Source organism: Panulirus ornatus, chromosome 1 (assembly GCF_036320965.1).
Source record: "Panulirus ornatus isolate Po-2019 chromosome 1, ASM3632096v1, whole genome shotgun sequence".
Lineage (NCBI taxonomy): Eukaryota > Metazoa > Arthropoda > Malacostraca > Decapoda > Palinuridae > Panulirus > Panulirus ornatus.
The window spans coordinates 18,790,938-18,809,995 of NC_092224.1; the positions used below are offsets into that span (position 1 = coordinate 18,790,938).

The window sequence follows — 19,058 nt, forward strand, 5'->3', positions numbered from 1 at the left end:
GTCTCACAATGGTAAGCAACGGGGTCTATCGGTTGTTTCCGAACAGAACACATAGCCAGCTGATAGCATTTTACCGAACCTGACTGTACAACGCGGAGTTATATGAATACGAATAAAGTGTATATGAACGCGCACCTTCATAGAACATACAAAGCTCCAACAGCCAGGATCGAACCTGGGACCCCTTGTGCAAGAGGCAGGTATGCTAACCGCTAGGCTAAGGGACTGTATAATAGGAAAAAACTATTCGAAATACTAAGTATTCGAGTACTTAGTATTTCGAATAGTTGTTTCCTATTATACAGTCCCTTAGCCTAGCGGTTAGCATACCTGCCTCTTGCACAAGAGGTCCCAGGTTCGATCCTGGCTGTTGGAGCTTTGTATGTGCTATGAAGGTGCGTGTTCATATACACTTTATTCGTATTCATATAACCGCGTTGTACAGTCAGGTTCGGTAAAACGCTATCAGCTGGCTATGTGTTCTGTTCGGAAACAACCGATAGACCCCGTTGCTCACCATTGTGAGACGAAGGGTATTCGAGTACTTAGTATTTCGAATAGTTGTTTTCTATTATACAGTCCCTTAGCCTAACGGTTAGCATACCTGCCTCTTGCACAAGGAGTCCCAGGTTCGATCCTGGCTGTTGGAGCTTTGTATGTTCTATGAAGGTGCACGTTCATATACACTTTATTCGTATATATATATATATATATATATATATATATATATATATATATATATATATATATATATATATATATAGTTGATGGAGAGAGATGGGTGATTATTGGTGCATATGCACCTGGGCATGAGAAGAAAGATCATGAGAGGCAAGTGTTTTGGGAGCAGCTGAATGAGTGTGTTAGTGGTTTTGATGCATGAGACCGGGTTATAGTGATGGGTGATTTGAATGCAAAGGTGAGTAATGTGGCAGTTGAGGGAATAATTGGTATACATGGGGTGTTCAGTGTTGTAAATGGAAATGGTGAAGAGCTTGTAGATTTATGTGCTGAAAAAGGACTGGTGATTGGGAATACCTGGTTTAAAAAGCGAGATATACATAAGTATACGTATGTAAGTAGGAGAGGTAGCCAGAGAGCATTATTGGTTTACATGTTAATTGACAGGCGCGCGAAAGAGAGATTTTTGGATGTTAATGTGCTGAGAGGTGCAACTGGAGGGATGTCTGATCATTATCTTGTGGAGGCTAAGGTGAAGATTTGTATGGGTTTTTAGAAAAGAAGAGTGAATGTTGGGGTGAAGAGAATGGTGAGAGTAAGTGAGCTTGGGAAGGAGACTTGTGTGAGGAAGTACCAGGAGAGACTGAGTACAGAATGGAAAAAGGTGAGAACAATGGAAGTAAGGGGAGTGGGGGAGGAATGGGATGTATTTAGGGAATCGGTGATGGATTGCACAAAAGATGCTTGTGGCATGAGAAGAGTGGGAGGTGGGTTGATTAGAAAGGGTAGTGAGTGGTGGAATGAAGAAGAAAGATTATTAGTGAAAGAGAAGAGAGAAGCATTTGAACGATTTTTGCAGGGGAAAAATGCAGATGAGTGGGAGAGGTATAAAAGAAAGAGGCAGGAGGTCAAGAGAGAAGTGCAAGAGGTGAAAAAGAGGGCAAATGAGAGTTAAGGTGAGAGAGTATCATTAAATCTTAGGGGGAATAAAAAGATGTTCTTTCCACCTCCAATTTGGTCTCCCACTTCTCCTCGTTCCCTCCACCTCTGACACATATATCCTCTTGGTCAATCTTTCCTCACTCATTCTCTCCATGTGCCCAAACCATTTCAAAACACCCTCTTCTGCTCTCTCAACCACGCTCTTTTTATTTTCACACATCTCTCTTCCCCTTACATTACTTACTCGATCAAACCACCTCACACCACACATTGTCCTCAAACATCTCATTTCCAGCACATCCACCCTCCTGCGCACAACTCTATCCATAGCCCACGCCTCGCAACCATAGAACATTGTTGGAACCACTATTCCTTCAAACATACCCATTTTTGCTTTCCAAGATAATGTTCTTGCCTTCCACACATTTTCCAACACTCCCAGAATTTTCACCCCCTGCCCCACCCTGTGACTCGCTTCCGCTAATATGGTTCCATCCGCTGCCAAATCCACTCCCAGATATCTAAAACACTTCACTTCCTCCAGTTTTTCTCCATTCAAACTTACCTCCCAGTTGACTTGTCCCTCTACCCTATTGTACCTAATGACCTTTCTTTTATTCACATTTACTCTCAGCTTTCTTCTTGCACACACTTTGCCAAACTCAGTCACCAGCTTCTGCAGTTTCTCACCCGAATCAGCCACCAGCGCTGTATCATCAGCGAACAACAACTATCTCTCTTTCCAAGCTCTCTCATCCACAACAGACTGCATACTTTCCCCTCTCTCCAAAACTCTTATCTTTTAAGTTATACACCTTCAAAAATAATTTCATGACATGAAAGCACAGATCTCATACAGGCTTCCTTGACATCTGTACTTATACTAACCAGTGTATGGAAAAAAATTTTTCACTTTATTGCCTGGAGAAAAAGTGCACTACGAGCATGAACTGTAGTATTTATATTCCCTAGATGCAGTGAACAGAGGAAAAATTATCAAGCAGTATGTGCTCCAGCCACAGTAAACAAAAAAGATGTCAAGCTTTTTTTTCCCTAGCTGCAGTAAATGGGTTAATGGCCAAACAAACTTAAAGCATGCAGGCATGATGAGACTATGGAGTTGCTTCTAAATGTTTGAATTGTCTAAATGGCTGACTTTATTTTGAAAGGTATGTTTGCTCATGGTCAGGAAATATGTTGATTCTTATGTTCATTATTACAGAGGCCTATAGATGTTCCTGAAGAAATTGAATATGGAAAAGCTGAGCCACAACTTCTCCCAGGTTAGTAATCAGTAGTGGCACTTCCAAAACCTGAAATGTTCTCATAGTTTCAAGTGGGCATTCTTTGATTCAGAATCTCTTTTAGTTTTTGATATGAAAGATAGGAAAATTTATTTTTGTGTGTAGAAAATTAGGGAGAATGATTTGGTAAACAGAGAAGAGGTAGTAAAAGCTTTGCGAAAGATGAAAGCCGGCAAGGCAGCGGGTTTGGATGGTATTGCACTGGAATTTATTAAAAAAAAGGGGTGACTGTATTGTTGACTGGTTGGTAAGGTTATTTAATGTAAGTATGACTCATGGTTAGGTGCCTGAAGACTGGCGGAGTGCTTGCATAGTGCCATTGTACAAAGACAATGGGGATAAGAGTGAGTGCTCAAATTACAGAGGTATAAGTTTGTTGAGTATTCCTGGGAAATTATATTGAGAGGGTGAAGGCATGTACAGAGCATCAGATTTGGGAAGAGCAGTGTGGTTTCAGAAGTGGTAGAGGATGTGTGGATCAGGTGTTTGCTTTGAAAAATGTGTGTGAGAAATCCTTAGAAAAGCAAATGAATTTGTATGTAGCATTTATGAATATGGAGAAGGCATATGATAGAGTTCATAGAGATGCTATGTGGAAGGCATTAAGAATATATGGTGTGGTAAGTAAGTTGTTAGAAGCAGTGAAAAGTTTTTATCGATGATGTAAGGCATGTGTACGTGTAGGAAGAGAGGAAAGTGATTGGTTTTCAGTGAATGTAGGTTTGCAGCAGGGGTGTGTGATGTCTCCATGGTTGCTGAATTTGTTTATGGATGGGGTTGTTAGGGAGGTGAATGCAAGAGTTTTGCAAAGAGGGGCAAGTATGCAGTCTGTTGTGGATGAGAGAGCTTGGGAAGTGAATCAGTTGTTGTTTGCTGATGATACAGCGCTGATGGCTGATTTGGGTGAGAAACTGCAGAAGCTGGTGACCGAGTTTGGAAAAGCATGTGAAAGAAGAAATCTGAGAGTAAATGTGAATAACAGCAAGGTTACTAGGTACAGTAGGGTTGAGGGACAAGTTAACTGAGAGGTAAGTTTGAATGGAGAAAAACTGGAGGAAGTGAAGTGTTTTAGATATCTGGGAGTGGATCTGGCAGCAGATGGAACCGTGGAAGCGGAAGTGAATCATAGGGTGGGGGAGGGGGCGGATGTTCTGGGAGTGTTGAGAAATGTGTGGAAGTCGAGAACATTATTTCGGAAAGCAAAAATGAGTATGTTTGAAGGAATAGTGGTTCCAACAGTGCCATATGGTTGCGAGGTGTGGGCTATAGATAGAGTTGTGTGGAGGAGGATGGATGTGCTGGAAATGAGATGCTTGAGGACAATATGTGGTGTGAGGTGGTTTGATCGAGTAAGTAATAATAGGGTAAGAGAGATGTCTGGTAATAAAAAGAGTGTGGTTGAGAGAGCAGAGGAGGGTGTATTAATATGGTTTGGTCACATGGAGAGAATGAGTGAGGAAAGACTGACAAAGAGGATATATGTGTCAGAGGTGGAGGGAACGAGGAGAAGTGGGAGACCAAATTGGAGGTGGAAGGATGGAGTGAAAAAGATTTTGAACGATCGGGTCTTGAACATACAGGAGGGTGAAAGGCGCTCATTCTCTCCATGTGACCAAACCATTTCAAAACACCCTCTTCTGCTCTCTCAACTACACTTTTTTATTTCCACACATCTCTCTTACTCTTTCATTACTCTGAAATGTTTTGGTCACATTAAGAGAATGAGTGAGGAAGGATTGACCAGGAGGATATACGTGTCAGAGGAGGAGGGAATGAGGAGAAGTGGGAGACCAAATTGGAGGTGGAAAGATGGAGTGAAAAAGATTTTGAGTGATTGGGGCCTGAACATGCAGGAGGGTGAAAGGCGTGCAAGGAATAGAGTGAATTGGAACGATGTGGTATACTGGGGTCGAGGTGCTGTCAGTGGATTGAACCAGGGCATGTGAAGCATCTAGGGTAAACCATGGAAAGTTTTGTAGGGCCTGGATATGGAAAGGGAGCTGTGCTTTCGTTGCATTATACATGACAGCTAGAGACTGAGTGTGAACAAATGTGGCCTTTGTTGTCTTTTCCTAGCCTTACCTCGTGCACATGCAGGGGAAGGGTGTTGTTATTTCAGGTATCGCATGATTGCGATGGGAATGAATAAAGGCAGACAGTATGAATTATGTACATGTGTATATATGTATATGTCTGTGTGTGTATATGTATGTATACGTTGAGATGTATAGGTATGTATATTTGCATGTGTGGACGTGTATGTATATACATGTGTATGTGGGTGGGTTGGGCCATTCTTTCGTCTGTTTCCTTGTGCTACCTCGCTAACGCAGGAGACAGCGACAAAGAAAATGATGAAAAAAAACATATATATGTATACATATTTTTTTTTTTTTTTGCTTTGTCGCTGTCTCCCACGTTTGCGAGGTAGCGCAAGGAAACAGACGAAAGAAATGGCCCAACCCACCCCCCCATACACATGTATATACATACGTCCACACACAAATATACATACCTACACAGCTTTCCATGGTTTACCCCAGATGCTTCACATGCCCTGATTCAATCCATTGACAGCACGTCAACCCCGGTATACCACATCGATCCAATTCACTCTATTCCTTGCCCTCCTTTCACCCTCCTGCATGTTCAGGCCCTGATCACACAAAATCTTTTTCACTCCATCTTTCCACCTCCAATTTGGTCTCCCACTTCTCCTCGTTCCCTCCACCTCCGACACATATATCCTCTTGGTCAATCTTTCCTCACTCATTCTCTCCATGCGCCCAAACCATTTCAAAACACCCTCTTCTGCTCTCTCGACCATGCTCTTTTTATTTCCACACATCTCTCTTACCCTTACGTTACTTACTCGATCAAACCACCTCACACCACACATTGTCCTCAGACATCTCATTTCCAGCACATCCATCCTCCTGCGCACAACTCTATCCATAGCCCACGCCTCGCAACCATACAACATTGTTGGAACCACTATTCCTTCAAACATACCCATTTTTCCTTTCCGAGATAATGTTCTCGACTTCCACACATTCTTCAAGGCTCCCAGAATTTTCGCCCCCTCCCCCACCCTATGATCCCCTTCCGCTTCCATGGTTCCATCCGCTGCCAGATCCACTCCCAGATATCTAAAACACTTTACTTCCTCCAGTTTATCTCCATTCAAACTTACCTCCCAATTGACTTGACCCTCAACCCTACTGTACCTAATAACCTTGCTCTTATTCACATTTACTCTTAACTTTCTTCTTTCACACACTTTACCAAACTCAGTCACCAGCTTCTGCAGTTTCTCACATGAATCAGCCACCAGCGCTGTATCATCAGTGAACAACAACTGACTCACTTCCCAAGCTCTCTCATCCCCAACAGACTTCATACTTGCCCCTCTTTCCAAAACTCTTGCATTCACCTCCCTAACAACCCCATCCATAAACAAATTAAACAACCATGGAGACATCACACACCCCTGCTGCAAACCTACATTCACTGAGAACCAATCACTTTCCTCTCTTCCTACACGTACACATGCCTTACATCCTCGATAAAAACTTTTCACTGCTTCTAACAACTTGCCTCCCTCACCATATATTCTTAATACCTTCCACAGAGCATCTCTATCAACTCTATCATATGCCTTCTCCAGATCCATAAATGCTACATAAAAATCCATTTGCTTTTCTAAGTATTTCTCACATACATTCTTCAAAGCAAACACCTGATCCACACATCCTCTACCTCTTCTGAAACCACACTGCTCTTCCCCAATCTGATTCACTGTACATGCTTTCACCCTCTCAATCAATACCCTCCCATATAATTTACCAGGAATACTCAACAAACTTATACCTCTGTAATTTAAGCACTCACTCATATCCCCTTTGCCTTTGTACAATGGCACTATGCACGCATTCCGCCAATCCTCAGGCACCTCACCAGGAGTCATACATACATTAAATAACCTTACCAACCAGTCAGTAATACAGTCACCCCCTTTTTTAATAAATTCCACTGCAATACCATCCAAACCTGCTGCCTTGCCAGCTTTCATCTTCCACAAAGCTTTTACTACCTCTTCTCTGTTTACCAAATCATTTTCCCTAACCCTCTCACTTTGCACACCACCTCGACCAAAACACCCTATATCTGCCACTCTATCATCAAACACATTCAACGAACCTTCAAAATACTCACTCCATCTCCTTCTCACATCACCACTACTTGTTATCACCTCCCCAATAACAAATATATATATTTGTTATTTTGGGTTGTCGCTGTATCCCGTATTAGCGAGGTAGCGCAAGGAAACAGATGAAAGAATGGCCCAGCCCACCCACATACACATGTATATACATACACGTCCACACCCGCAAATATACATACCTATACATCTCAATGTATACATATATATATACCCACACAGACATATACATATATACACATGTACATAATTCATACTGTCTGCCTTTATTCATTCCCATCGCCACCCCACCACACCTGGAATAACAACACCCTTCCCCCTCATGTGTGCGGGGTAGTGTTAGGAAAGACAACAAAGGCCACATTTGTTCACACTCAGTCTCTAGCTGTCATGTAACAATGCACTGAAACCACAGCTCCCTTTCCACATCCAGGCCCCACACAACTTTCCATGGTTTACCCCAGATGCTTCACATGCCCTGATTCAATCCATTGACAGCACGTCGACCCCGGTATACCACATCGTTCCAATTCACTCTATTCCTTGCACGCCTTTCACCCTCCAGCATGTTCAGGCCCCAATCACTCAAAATCTTTTCCACTCCATCTTTCCACCTCCAATTTGGTCTCCCACTTCTCCTCGTTCCCTCCACCCGACACATATATCCTCTTGGTCAATCTTTCCTCACTCATTCTCTCTATGTGACCAAACCATTTCAAAACACCCTCTTCTGCTCTCTCAGCCATACTCTTTTTATTTCCACACATCTCTCTCACCCTATTATTACTTACTCGATCAAACCACCTCACACCACATATTGTCCTCAAACATCTCATTTCCAGCACATCCACCCTCCTGCGCAGAACTCTATCCATAGCCCACTCTTCGCAATCATACAACATTGTTGGAACCACTATTCCTGCAAACATACCCATTTTTGCTTTCCGAGATAATGTTCTCGACTTCCAAACATTCTTCAAGGCTCCCAGAATTTTCGCCCCATCCCCCACCATATGATTCACTTCCGCTTCCATGGTTCCATCCGCTGCCAGATCCACTCCCAGATATCTAAAACACTTTACTTCCTCCAGTTTTTCTCCATTCAAACTTACCTCCCAATTGACTTGACTCTCAACCCTACTGCACCTAATAACCTTGCTCTTGTTTACGTTTTCTCTTAACTTTCCTCTTTCACACACTTTACCAAACTCAGTCACCAGCTTCTGCAGTTTCTCACATGAATCAGCCACCAGCGCTGTATCATCAGCGAACAACAACTGACTCACTTCCCAAGCTCTCTCATCCACAACAGACTGCATACTTGCCCCTCTTTCCAAAACTCTTGCATTCACCTCCCTAACAACCCCATCCATAAACAAATAAAACAGCCATGGAGACATCACACACCCCTGCTGCAAACCTACATTCACTGAGAACCAATCACTTTCCTCTCTTCCTACATATACACATGCCTTACATCCTCGATAAAAACTTTTCACTGCTTCTAACAACTTGCCTCCCACACCATATATTCTTAATACTTTCCACAGAGCATCTCTATCAACTCTATCATATGCCTTCTCCAGATCCATAAATGCTACATAAAAATCCATTTGCTTTTCTAAGTATTTCTCACATACATTCTTCAAAGCAAACACCTGATCCACACATCCTCTACCACTTCTGAAACCACACTACTCTTCCCCAATCTGATGCTCTGTTCATGCGTTCACCCTCTCAATCAATACCCTCCCATATGATTTCCCAGGAATATTCAGCAAACTTACACCTCTGTAATTTAAGCACTCACTCATATCCCCTTTGCCTTTGTACAATGGCACTATGCACGCATTCCGCCAATCCTCAGGCACCTCACCAGGAGTCATACATACATTAAATAACCTTACCAACCAGTCAGTAATACAGTCACCCCCTTTTTTAATAAATTCCACTGCAATACCATCCAAACCTGCTGCCTTGCCAGCTTTCATCTTCTTGAAAGTTTTTGCTACCTCTTCTCTGTTTACCAAATCATTTTCCCTAACCCTCTCACTTTGCACACCACCTCGACCAAAACACCCTATATCTGCCACTCTATCATCAAACACATTCAACGAACCTTCAAAATACTCACTCCATCTCCTTCTCACATCACCACTACTTGTTATCACCTCCCCAATAACAAATATATATATTTGTTATTTTGGGTTGTCGCTGTATCCCGTATTAGCGAGGTAGCGCAAGGAAACAGATGAAAGAATGGCCCAGCCCACCCACATACACATGTATATACATACACGTCCACACCCGCAAATATACATACCTATACATCTCAATGTATACATATATATATACCCACACAGACATATACATATATACACATGTACATAATTCATACTGTCTGCCTTTATTCATTCCCATCGCCACCCCACCACACCTGGAATAACAACACCCTTCCCCCTCATGTGTGCGGGGTAGTGTTAGGAAAGACAACAAAGGCCACATTTGTTCACACTCAGTCTCTAGCTGTCATGTAACAATGCACTGAAACCACAGCTCCCTTTCCACATCCAGGCCCCACACAACTTTCCATGGTTTACCCCAGATGCTTCACATGCCCTGATTCAATCCATTGACAGCACGTCGACCCCGGTATACCACATCGTTCCAATTCACTCTATTCCTTGCACGCCTTTCACCCTCCAGCATGTTCAGGCCCCAATCACTCAAAATCTTTTCCACTCCATCTTTCCACCTCCAATTTGGTCTCCCACTTCTCCTCGTTCCCTCCACCCGACACATATATCCTCTTGGTCAATCTTTCCTCACTCATTCTCTCTATGTGACCAAACCATTTCAAAACACCCTCTTCTGCTCTCTCAGCCATACTCTTTTTATTTCCACACATCTCTCTCACCCTATTATTACTTACTCGATCAAACCACCTCACACCACATATTGTCCTCAAACATCTCATTTCCAGCACATCCACCCTCCTGCGCAGAACTCTATCCATAGCCCACTCTTCGCAATCATACAACATTGTTGGAACCACTATTCCTGCAAACATACCCATTTTTGCTCTCCGAGATAATGTTCTCGACTTCCAAACATTCTTCAAGGCTCCCAGAATTTTCGCCCCATCCCCCACCATATGATTCACTTCCGCTTCCATGGTTCCATCCGCTGCCAGATCCACTCCCAGATATCTAAAACACTTTACTTCCTCCAGTTTTTCTCCATTCAAACTTACCTCCCAATTGACTTGACTCTCAACCCTACTGCACCTAATAACCTTGCTCTTGTTTACGTTTTCTCTTAACTTTCCTCTTTCACACACTTTACCAAACTCAGTCACCAGCTTCTGCAGTTTCTCACATGAATCAGCCACCAGCGGTGTAGCATCAGCGAACAACAACTGACTCACTTCCCAAGCTCTCTCATCCACAACAGACTGCATACTTGCCCCTCTTTCCAAAACTCTTGCATTCACCTCCCTAACAACCCCATCCATAAACAAATAAAACAGCCATGGAGACATCACACACCCCTGCTGCAAACCTACATTCACTGAGAACCAATCACTTTCCTCTCTTCCTACATATACACATGCCTTACATCCTCGATAAAAACTTTTCACTGCTTCTAACAACTTGCCTCCCACACCATATATTCTTAATACTTTCCACAGAGCATCTCTATCAACTCTATCATATGCCTTCTCCAGATCCATAAATGCTACATAAAAATCCATTTGCTTTTCTAAGTATTTCTCACATACATTCTTCAAAGCAAACACCTGATCCACACATCCTCTACCACTTCTGAAACCACACTACTCTTCCCCAATCTGATGCTCTGTTCATGCCTTCACCCTCTCAATCAATACCCTCCCATATGATTTCCCAGGAATATTCAGCAAACTTACACCTCTGTAATTTGAGCACTCCCCTTTGCCTTTGTACAATGGCACTATGCAAGCATTCCGCCAATCCTCAGGCACCTCACCATGAATCATACATACATTGAATAACCTTACCAACTAGTCAACAATACAGTTACCCCCTTTTTTAATAAATTCCACTGCAATACCATCCAAACCTACTGCCTTGCCAGCTTTCATCTTCCGCAAAGATTTTAGTACCTCTTCTCTCTCTCTCTCTCTCTTTCTCTCTCTCTCTCTCTCTCTCTCTGTATGAAGTCTGTTGGGGATGAGAGAGCTTGGGAAGTGAGTCAGTTGTTGTTCGCTGATGATACAGCGCTGGTGGCTGATTCATGTGAGAAACTGCAGAAGCTGGTGACTGAGTTTGGTAAAGTGTGTGGAAGAAGAAAGTTAAGAGTAAATGTGAATAAGAGCAAGGTTATTAGGTACAGTAGGGTTGAGGGTCAAGTCAATTGGGAGGTGAGTTTGAATGGAGAAAAACTGGAGGAAGTGAAGTGTTTTAGATATCTGGGAGTGGATCTGGCAGCGGATGGAACCATGGAAGCGGAAGTGGATCATAGGGTGGGGGAGGGGGCAAAAATTCTGGGGGCCTTGAAGAATGTGTGGAAGTTGAGAACATTATCTCGGAAAGCAAAAATGGGTATGTTTGAAGGAATAGTGGTTCCAACAATGTTGTATGGTTGCGAGGCGTGGGCTATGGATAGAGTTGTGCGCAGGAGGATGGATGTGCTGGAAATGAGATGTTTGAGGACAATGTGTGGTGTGAGGTGGTTTGATCGAGTGAGTAACGTAAGGGTAAGAGAGATGTGTGGAAATAAAAAGAGCGTGGTTGAGAGAGCAGAAGAGGGTGTTTTGAAGTGGTTTGGGCACATGGAGAGAATGAGTGAGGAAAGATTGACCAAGAGGATATATGTGTCGGAGGTGGAGGGAACGAGGAGAAGAGGGAGACCAAATTGGAGGTGGAAAGATGGAGTGAAAAAGATTTTGTGTGATCGGGGCCTGAACATGCAGGAGGGTGAAAGGAGGGCAAGGAATAGAGTGAATTGGAGCGATGTGGTATACCGGGGTTGACGTGCTGTCAGTGGATTGAATCAAGGCATGTGAAGCGTCTGGGGTAAACCATGGAAAGCTGTGTAGGTATGTATATTTGCGTGTGTGGACGTATGTATATACATGTGTATGGGGGGGGTTGGGCCATTTCTTTCGTCTGTTTCCTTGTGCTACCTCGCAAACGCAGGAGACAGTGACAAAGTATAATAAAAAAAAAAAGAATATATATATATATATATATATATATATATATATATATATATATATATATATATATATATATATATATATATATATGGTTTGATCGAGTAAGTAATATAAGGGTAAGAGAGATGTGTGGAAATAAAAAGAGCGTGGTTAAGAGAGCAGAAGAGGGTGTTTTGTAATGGTTTGGGCACATGGAGAGAATGAGTGAGGAAAGATTGACCAAGAGGATATATGTGTCGGAGGTGGAGGGAACGAGGAGAAGTGGGAGACCAAACTGGAGGCAGAAAGATGGAGTGAAAAAGATTTTGAGTGATCAGGGCCTGAACATGCAGGAGGGTGAAAGGCATGCAAGGAATAGAGTGAATTGGATCAATGTGGTATACCGGGGTTGACGTGCTGTCAGTGGATTGAATCAGGGCATGTGAAGCGTCTGGGATAAACATGGAAAGTTGTGTGGGGCCTGGATGTGGAAAGGGAGCTGTGGTTTCGGGCATTATTGCATGACAGCTAGAGACTGAGTGTGAACGAATGGGGCCTTTGTTGTCTTTTCCTAGCGCTACCTCGCACACATGAGGGGAGAGGGGGATGGTATTCCATGTGTGGCGAGGTGGTGATGGGAATGAATAAAAGGCAGACAGTGTGAATTGTGTGCATGGGTATATATGTATGTGTCTGTGTGTGTATATATATGTGTACATTGAGATGTATAGGTATGTATATTTGCGTGTGTGGACTTGTATGTATATACTTGTGTATGGGAGTGGGTTGGGCCATTCTTTCGTCTGTTTCCTTGCGCTACCTCGCAAACGCGGGAGACAGCGACAAAACAAAATAAATAAAATAAAGAGAATATATATAATTCTTTTGAGATTATATAACAGTAGAATTTGTGTTAGGGCTCTGGTGCCATGGAAGGCTATTATTAGTATAGTGACCTACAGACTTGTGGGGAAGAGCGATAATTGTGGGGCTTCACAAGAGGTTCACTGTGTATCTCACTGCCATTCTCAATGCTCCTGCTGCTGTTCTAACACTGATATCATGGTGTTTCCAATATTACTGCAGAAAAGTACATCATTCAGTTATTTTTGAGGATAGTGAGGAATTATTTATGTGTGCATTGATTTGTGTGAGAAATGGCCACCTCTCCATAAGGATGTACTGTGTTTACACTGTAATTGCTACAATTGCAACAGCTATAATGTTTGTTGTGTTTTTGGCTGTTGAATACAAACGTTTCCATGCCCTCAAGTGGTAACAAGCCTGTTTTGTGTGAGTGCTTTGCGATGTAAATGACAAAAATTAATACGAAGATGCTGTGAAAGACTGTCACTTTTAACGTGCTTGTGTTATATAGCAGTTTTAGGAATTGCCCTGAAAGACATGTGAAGGAAATTAGATAAGAATCAGTGTACTTTTTCTGATCTTTAGTGCAACAGTTTTGGATTGTTTCAAGAATGACTGTCAATGGGACTACTTAAAGAGTATTGATAATCAGTTTTTCCTTGGATATCCTTGCTACAGACATAATGTTGATATGATTAGTGTCTGTGAAAACCAGTTGATTATGGTTATGAAAAATAAGAATCATAGTTGTAAACATGAAAGAATATATGCTCATATATTGGTTGATCATTCATGGACATGGTTAGATGCATTTGGGAAGCTTAGTGCAGAATTCTAATAAACGGAGCCCACTGGGCACTGAATGAGAAATTTCTCATTCTAAATTACATTGCACTACTGGTGTACAGCAAATACAAAGCAGTAACTTTATCTGAAAAGTGTTGCAGTAGGCTTCAGATCAGTCAGTCATGACAGATGTTGAATGTATTAATGAGAATGTCATTACTGAGCATGATAAGGATAAAATTAAGGAGCTTAATAGCCCCCATCTAAGGGCTCCTGAAAAACATCTTCATGGCAAACATAGAAGAAGATCCTTATCACCGACTGGCATATCTGAGGTACACTTACCACTTGCTCTGAAGAGTATTACAATACCAACAAGCGGGCAAGAGAATTTGAGTTTATCTCAGTTGTCTTGCGGGTCCACAAGTGATGTATTCAAGAGCCAAACAAGTGATAGTTCTAAGAAAACAAGGAAAAAGAGACGGAAAAGCCCAGCTCAGCAGGAATTGGTCTTAGATGTTACTGCATTACGTAGCACCATTAGTAAGAGAAGCAGCAGAGATGAAGGAAGTAAAAGTGGTTCCATGCCCTCTCTCTCTGCATCTCCTTCCCCAAAATTGGTTGTTTACGGTGTACATGGCAGTAAATCTTCATTGAATCATGGTTGGAATGTTATTTATTCTCCAAGTCCATCTCGAAAGAGTGACAGTCAAAATATTAATGAAATTGAAAGTGGAGAGTCTTCTGTGTATCATTCTTCCTCTCTCTATCCTTCTGGGGAATCTCAGAAATCAGAGGGAGTATTGTTGGGAATCCCAAAGACTATAAACACTCAGAATATGTGTAAGGTGACTCCATTAGCTGTAGCTCCTCAGAGACGTCACTCCACTCAAGATGCCTACTTCCTTCAGGCTTCTCATCAGACTGCATCTTCTTCACTGGTGCGGCGCAGTTCCACTGCATTAGAAGAGTTGCATCGAACTTCACTTCCGTATATTCCAAGCATTAATACAGAGGAGTGTAGGGAATTGCGAAGAAGTATTGATGGCCAGGCAGCTGCTGATAAAGATGGAGAGTCAAGTTTGCTCTGCAGTCAACCCTGGGGGGGTGTCTGTGGAAATGTAGGAGAGGAAAACAAAGAATTAAATGATCAGACATGCCGCTCAAATTTTGGTATGGTGTTATGTGGACTTTGTTTTATACTATTTTTGTGGTACCTTGCAATGGTTTACAGTCGGTTCATTAATAAAGCAGTGTCATTTGATACCTTTGAAAATTTGGTAACACCTGAACTAGGACCTGTTCAGGAAGTAATTGTTCATATATCAGCTGAAGACCTTCATGAAGTGGCTTTATAGGTATTCATGTAAAAACATAAAATATATCAAAATGATGTATCACACTAATATATAATCTCTGTATATTTATTTTACTGTGAGGCTCAGGAAATTATTTTATATTATCTATATTAACCTTTCACTGATTACTAAGAACTGTAACTAGTAATTCACTCATAGTAGGGTATTTAGTCAAGAAAATTAGTCAAGAACACTCCCCTCATGTAGTGTTAATCCCAGGAAAGAAATACTGGAAGTCAAAGTGCACAGTTGGGGTAAAAATAAGCACTCTTCCCCTCAAAAAATTAAGTGAAATTTATGGAGTTTAGTTTGCTTTAATTGAAGCTGTGAGAAAGAAATAAAAAACATCTTTTTGCTATTTTTATTATAATTATTATGTAGGATGGCAGAAGGCCATCTCATGTTTTTATTGTCTGATTGTAAAACTGGCAGTGCAGAAAATGACCAGAGACCCCACTGTGTAACTCTAATTTCACATGTTCATGTTAGTATGTCATATGTACATGCTGAGTCTGAAATTTGTAAAGTGTTAAATGTTTTTGATTATATGTAGTGGTCATTTTGTTTGTAAATATAAATGTATGAATGAAATGTTAGTCTCAGCTGACAGTCAATTTAGTATGTAGAGTGAAAAATTAAGAAGCACTGACAATGTTATGGAACATCATGCTTACTTTGGCACAATGGACATGGGTGTAGGATATATTTGAGTGAACTGAGAAACTGTATGTACTTGTTCCATCGTATGTAAATGATAATGAAAATAGACCTATATGAATTTCTATGAGAAGAATTTTCTCCAACAGATACAAGTTTTGAATTTGAAAGCATGTTGTGTAGTACTTTCTTGAAAATTATAAATTGTGTTTCATTTGAAGTATGGATGAATGAAATTATACTTAGTTTTGTATTTGATTTCAATTATTGGAAATTTGATTTTTTTGATACTTTTTTTACAAACTTATGAGGACTATGTCACCAAAATTAGCCCTTTTTTATATTGTAAACTCTTACAAATTACCTAGAGAGGTCATGACAAACTTCTGGATAGTTAAACCCCCATTAGTCAGATGCTAAATGTGTCATCTTGTTAATGGGTTATGCATCTTAACAGGACTGGCTATTGCTCACCCAGTAATTTTGTTGTCCATTATCACATTTCTTAGCACGTTAGTGTGTAATCTAAGTATGTTTCAAGCATCAGTATTTCAGTCTCATTAATTTCTAAAAGTTCCATTTTCATCTGATTAGTAATGACTTTGGAGAGAGGAATTCAAGGAATTCAAAATTTTGGCTCTCGAACAAAAATTTTTATTTATATTGTTATGAGTAGCCTCTTTCATGAAGGCTCATTTTAACGATATCTTTTTTATATTGCTTTCCTTAAAGATTGCTTTGAGAATAAGAAAATGTCATGTGTTGTTATGTCCTGATAGGGTTATCATATTATGATTGTTTTATTGCATATAAGAATCATGCTGAACATTTTCACCCTTTCTAAATCAAAAAGTATTTGTTTCGCATTTTACCTGTCTATTGCATTGTGGATTTTCACCATATTTTAAACAATTATTTTAACAAAGCAAAAGATAGACAGCTAAAAATATACCTGTAATAATTACATGTATTACCAAACATTTAGGAAGGAATAAAAAAAGAAATCATTATAGTTTCACTCAATAGCCCTTCTGTTTTTGGCAAGACATGCAGTACATGTATTTTTTTACAACAGAAATGAGTGTATCTTCTGGAAAACCTAGCCACCACAGTATATGATAAATTATGAAAATTAAAACCAATAGAACCATATTATATTCTTGTGAATTTAGGGATATGTTTAGAGAAGTATGAAAAAATGAAAGAAGGAATCCTTCATTGTCCTTTGTTTTGCTGTGGTATAGTGTTCAAATTTACAAATGTGTTTATGATTATTAAACTTGGTGCACAAAAAACATATATACATATTGTATTATAAGATTAAAGATGTATATGCAAAAGTTTTGCCATGATGGAATGTTTATGAGAACTACACTAGCGATGTGAAGTTTAAAACAGTGGTACGGAAATTGTCTCAGGTGATGTATGTCTCAGTTGATCGTGTACTGACTAGTGATGTGTTTCACAGTTTACAGGTTAAGTAACTGACTGACTGTCCTCACTATAATCAAAAAAGGTAGTGCTGTTAAAGATGTTCAGTAATTTTGATGTCATTGGTATGGCCATGTAATTTCAATGCTGACGTGATTGTCATTATTTATTTGTTTATTATTATTTAGTCATTACCATCCCTAGATATGAGAGCAGTACTCCATACAGGGACAAATCAATCCTTTGTATAAATGGAGCAACTGTTCGAAAGAAAAGGAATTTCAATATCTAAATAGGACTCCTAGCTTCATAGACTTATTTCTGTAATGTAGGGTGTCTAAGAGAGAGTGGATGTTACAGTAATACCAAGTATGTTCATTTAGTCAAAAGGTGGAATTTTAGATCCGTCAAAGGAGAAACGAGAGTTGTGAGGAGTTTTCAAAAGAGAGATGAATAGAAACTGGGTCTTGGAGGCATTAAACTTCAGTAGATTCATCAACTCCACTTAGATATCTTGTCCAAATCTGAGTTTATTGAGGAAGCTGTGTCAAGACGAGATGCAGATTGAGTGAGAGAATGAGTAGAATTGAAGGATGTGGATAAATGCAGTGTGGAGTCGTCAACATATGAGTGCATTTGGTTGTTTGTGGAAGAGAGGAAATCTTTGATGAAAAGGAGAAAAAGTTTAAGGGACAAAACAGAAGCTTGAGGGATAATGCTGTTGATGGAGAAAGGGAGGGAGGTTGATCCATTAGCAACCATGGAGATAGATTGGCTAGAGAAGAAGCTAAATATGAAGAAGCAAAGTGAGGTTGAGAAGCCAGAAGAGGGGAGCTTAGAGATGAGACTCCAGTGCCACAACCTGTCGAAAGCTTTGGATATGTCAAGGGCAACTACACAAGACTTTCCAAAATCTATCTGGGATGGTGACCAGACATTAGTAAGATGGGAAAGAATATCACCAGTGGATCTAACCTCATGGAAGCCTTACAAGTGACCAGAGAGAAGACTGTAAGATTCAAGGTATTTAACATTATAGGAGTTGAGGAGGACTTCAGAGACTTTCGAAATAGTAGATGTTAAAGCAACAGGACAATAATAAGAAAAGGTTAAAATGGTCACAATTTTTGGGATGGGATATGCCAATGCCAGCTTCTAAGAAGAAGAAAAAGTTCTTATTTGGAACATAAACAGAATGGGGGATAGGGTAGAAAGAATACTTCCCACACATTCTTCATGTTTCGTAGAAGGCGACTAAAGGGGACAGGAGCGGGGGGCTGGAAACCCTCCCCTCCTTGTCTTTTAACTTTCTAAAAGGGGAAACAAAAGGAGGAGTCATGCGGGGAGTGCTCATCCTCCTCGAAGGCTCAGAGTGGGGTGTCTAAATGTGTGTGGATGTAATCAAGATGAGAAAAAAGGAGAGATAGGTAGTATGTTTGAGGAAAGGAACCTGGATGCTTTGGCTCTGAGTGAAACGAAGCTCAAGGGTAAAGGGGAAGAGTGGTTTGGGAATGTCTTGGGAGTAAAGTCAGGGGTTAGTGAGAGGACAAGAGCAAGGGAAGGAGTAGCACGACTGAAACAGGAGTGGTGGGAGTATGTGATAGAGTGTAAGAAAGTAAACTCTAGATTGA

The 19,058-nt window shown here is 40.9% G+C and overlaps 1 protein-coding gene across 3 annotated transcripts in view; it reads left to right on the forward strand.

The window, feature by feature from the left end:
• The window catches only part of LOC139759945 (myotubularin-related protein 10-B), a 213,650-nt gene that overhangs the window by 4,032 nt on the left and 190,560 nt on the right, over window positions 1–19,058 (forward strand). For all 3 annotated transcript variants that reach the window (XM_071682651.1, XM_071682737.1, XM_071682806.1), the window contains exon 2: window positions 2,846–2,906. In XM_071682651.1, coding sequence (XP_071538752.1) covers window positions 2,846–2,906 — 61 coding nt within the window. The remainder of the gene's footprint in view (window positions 1–2,845; window positions 2,907–19,058) is intronic.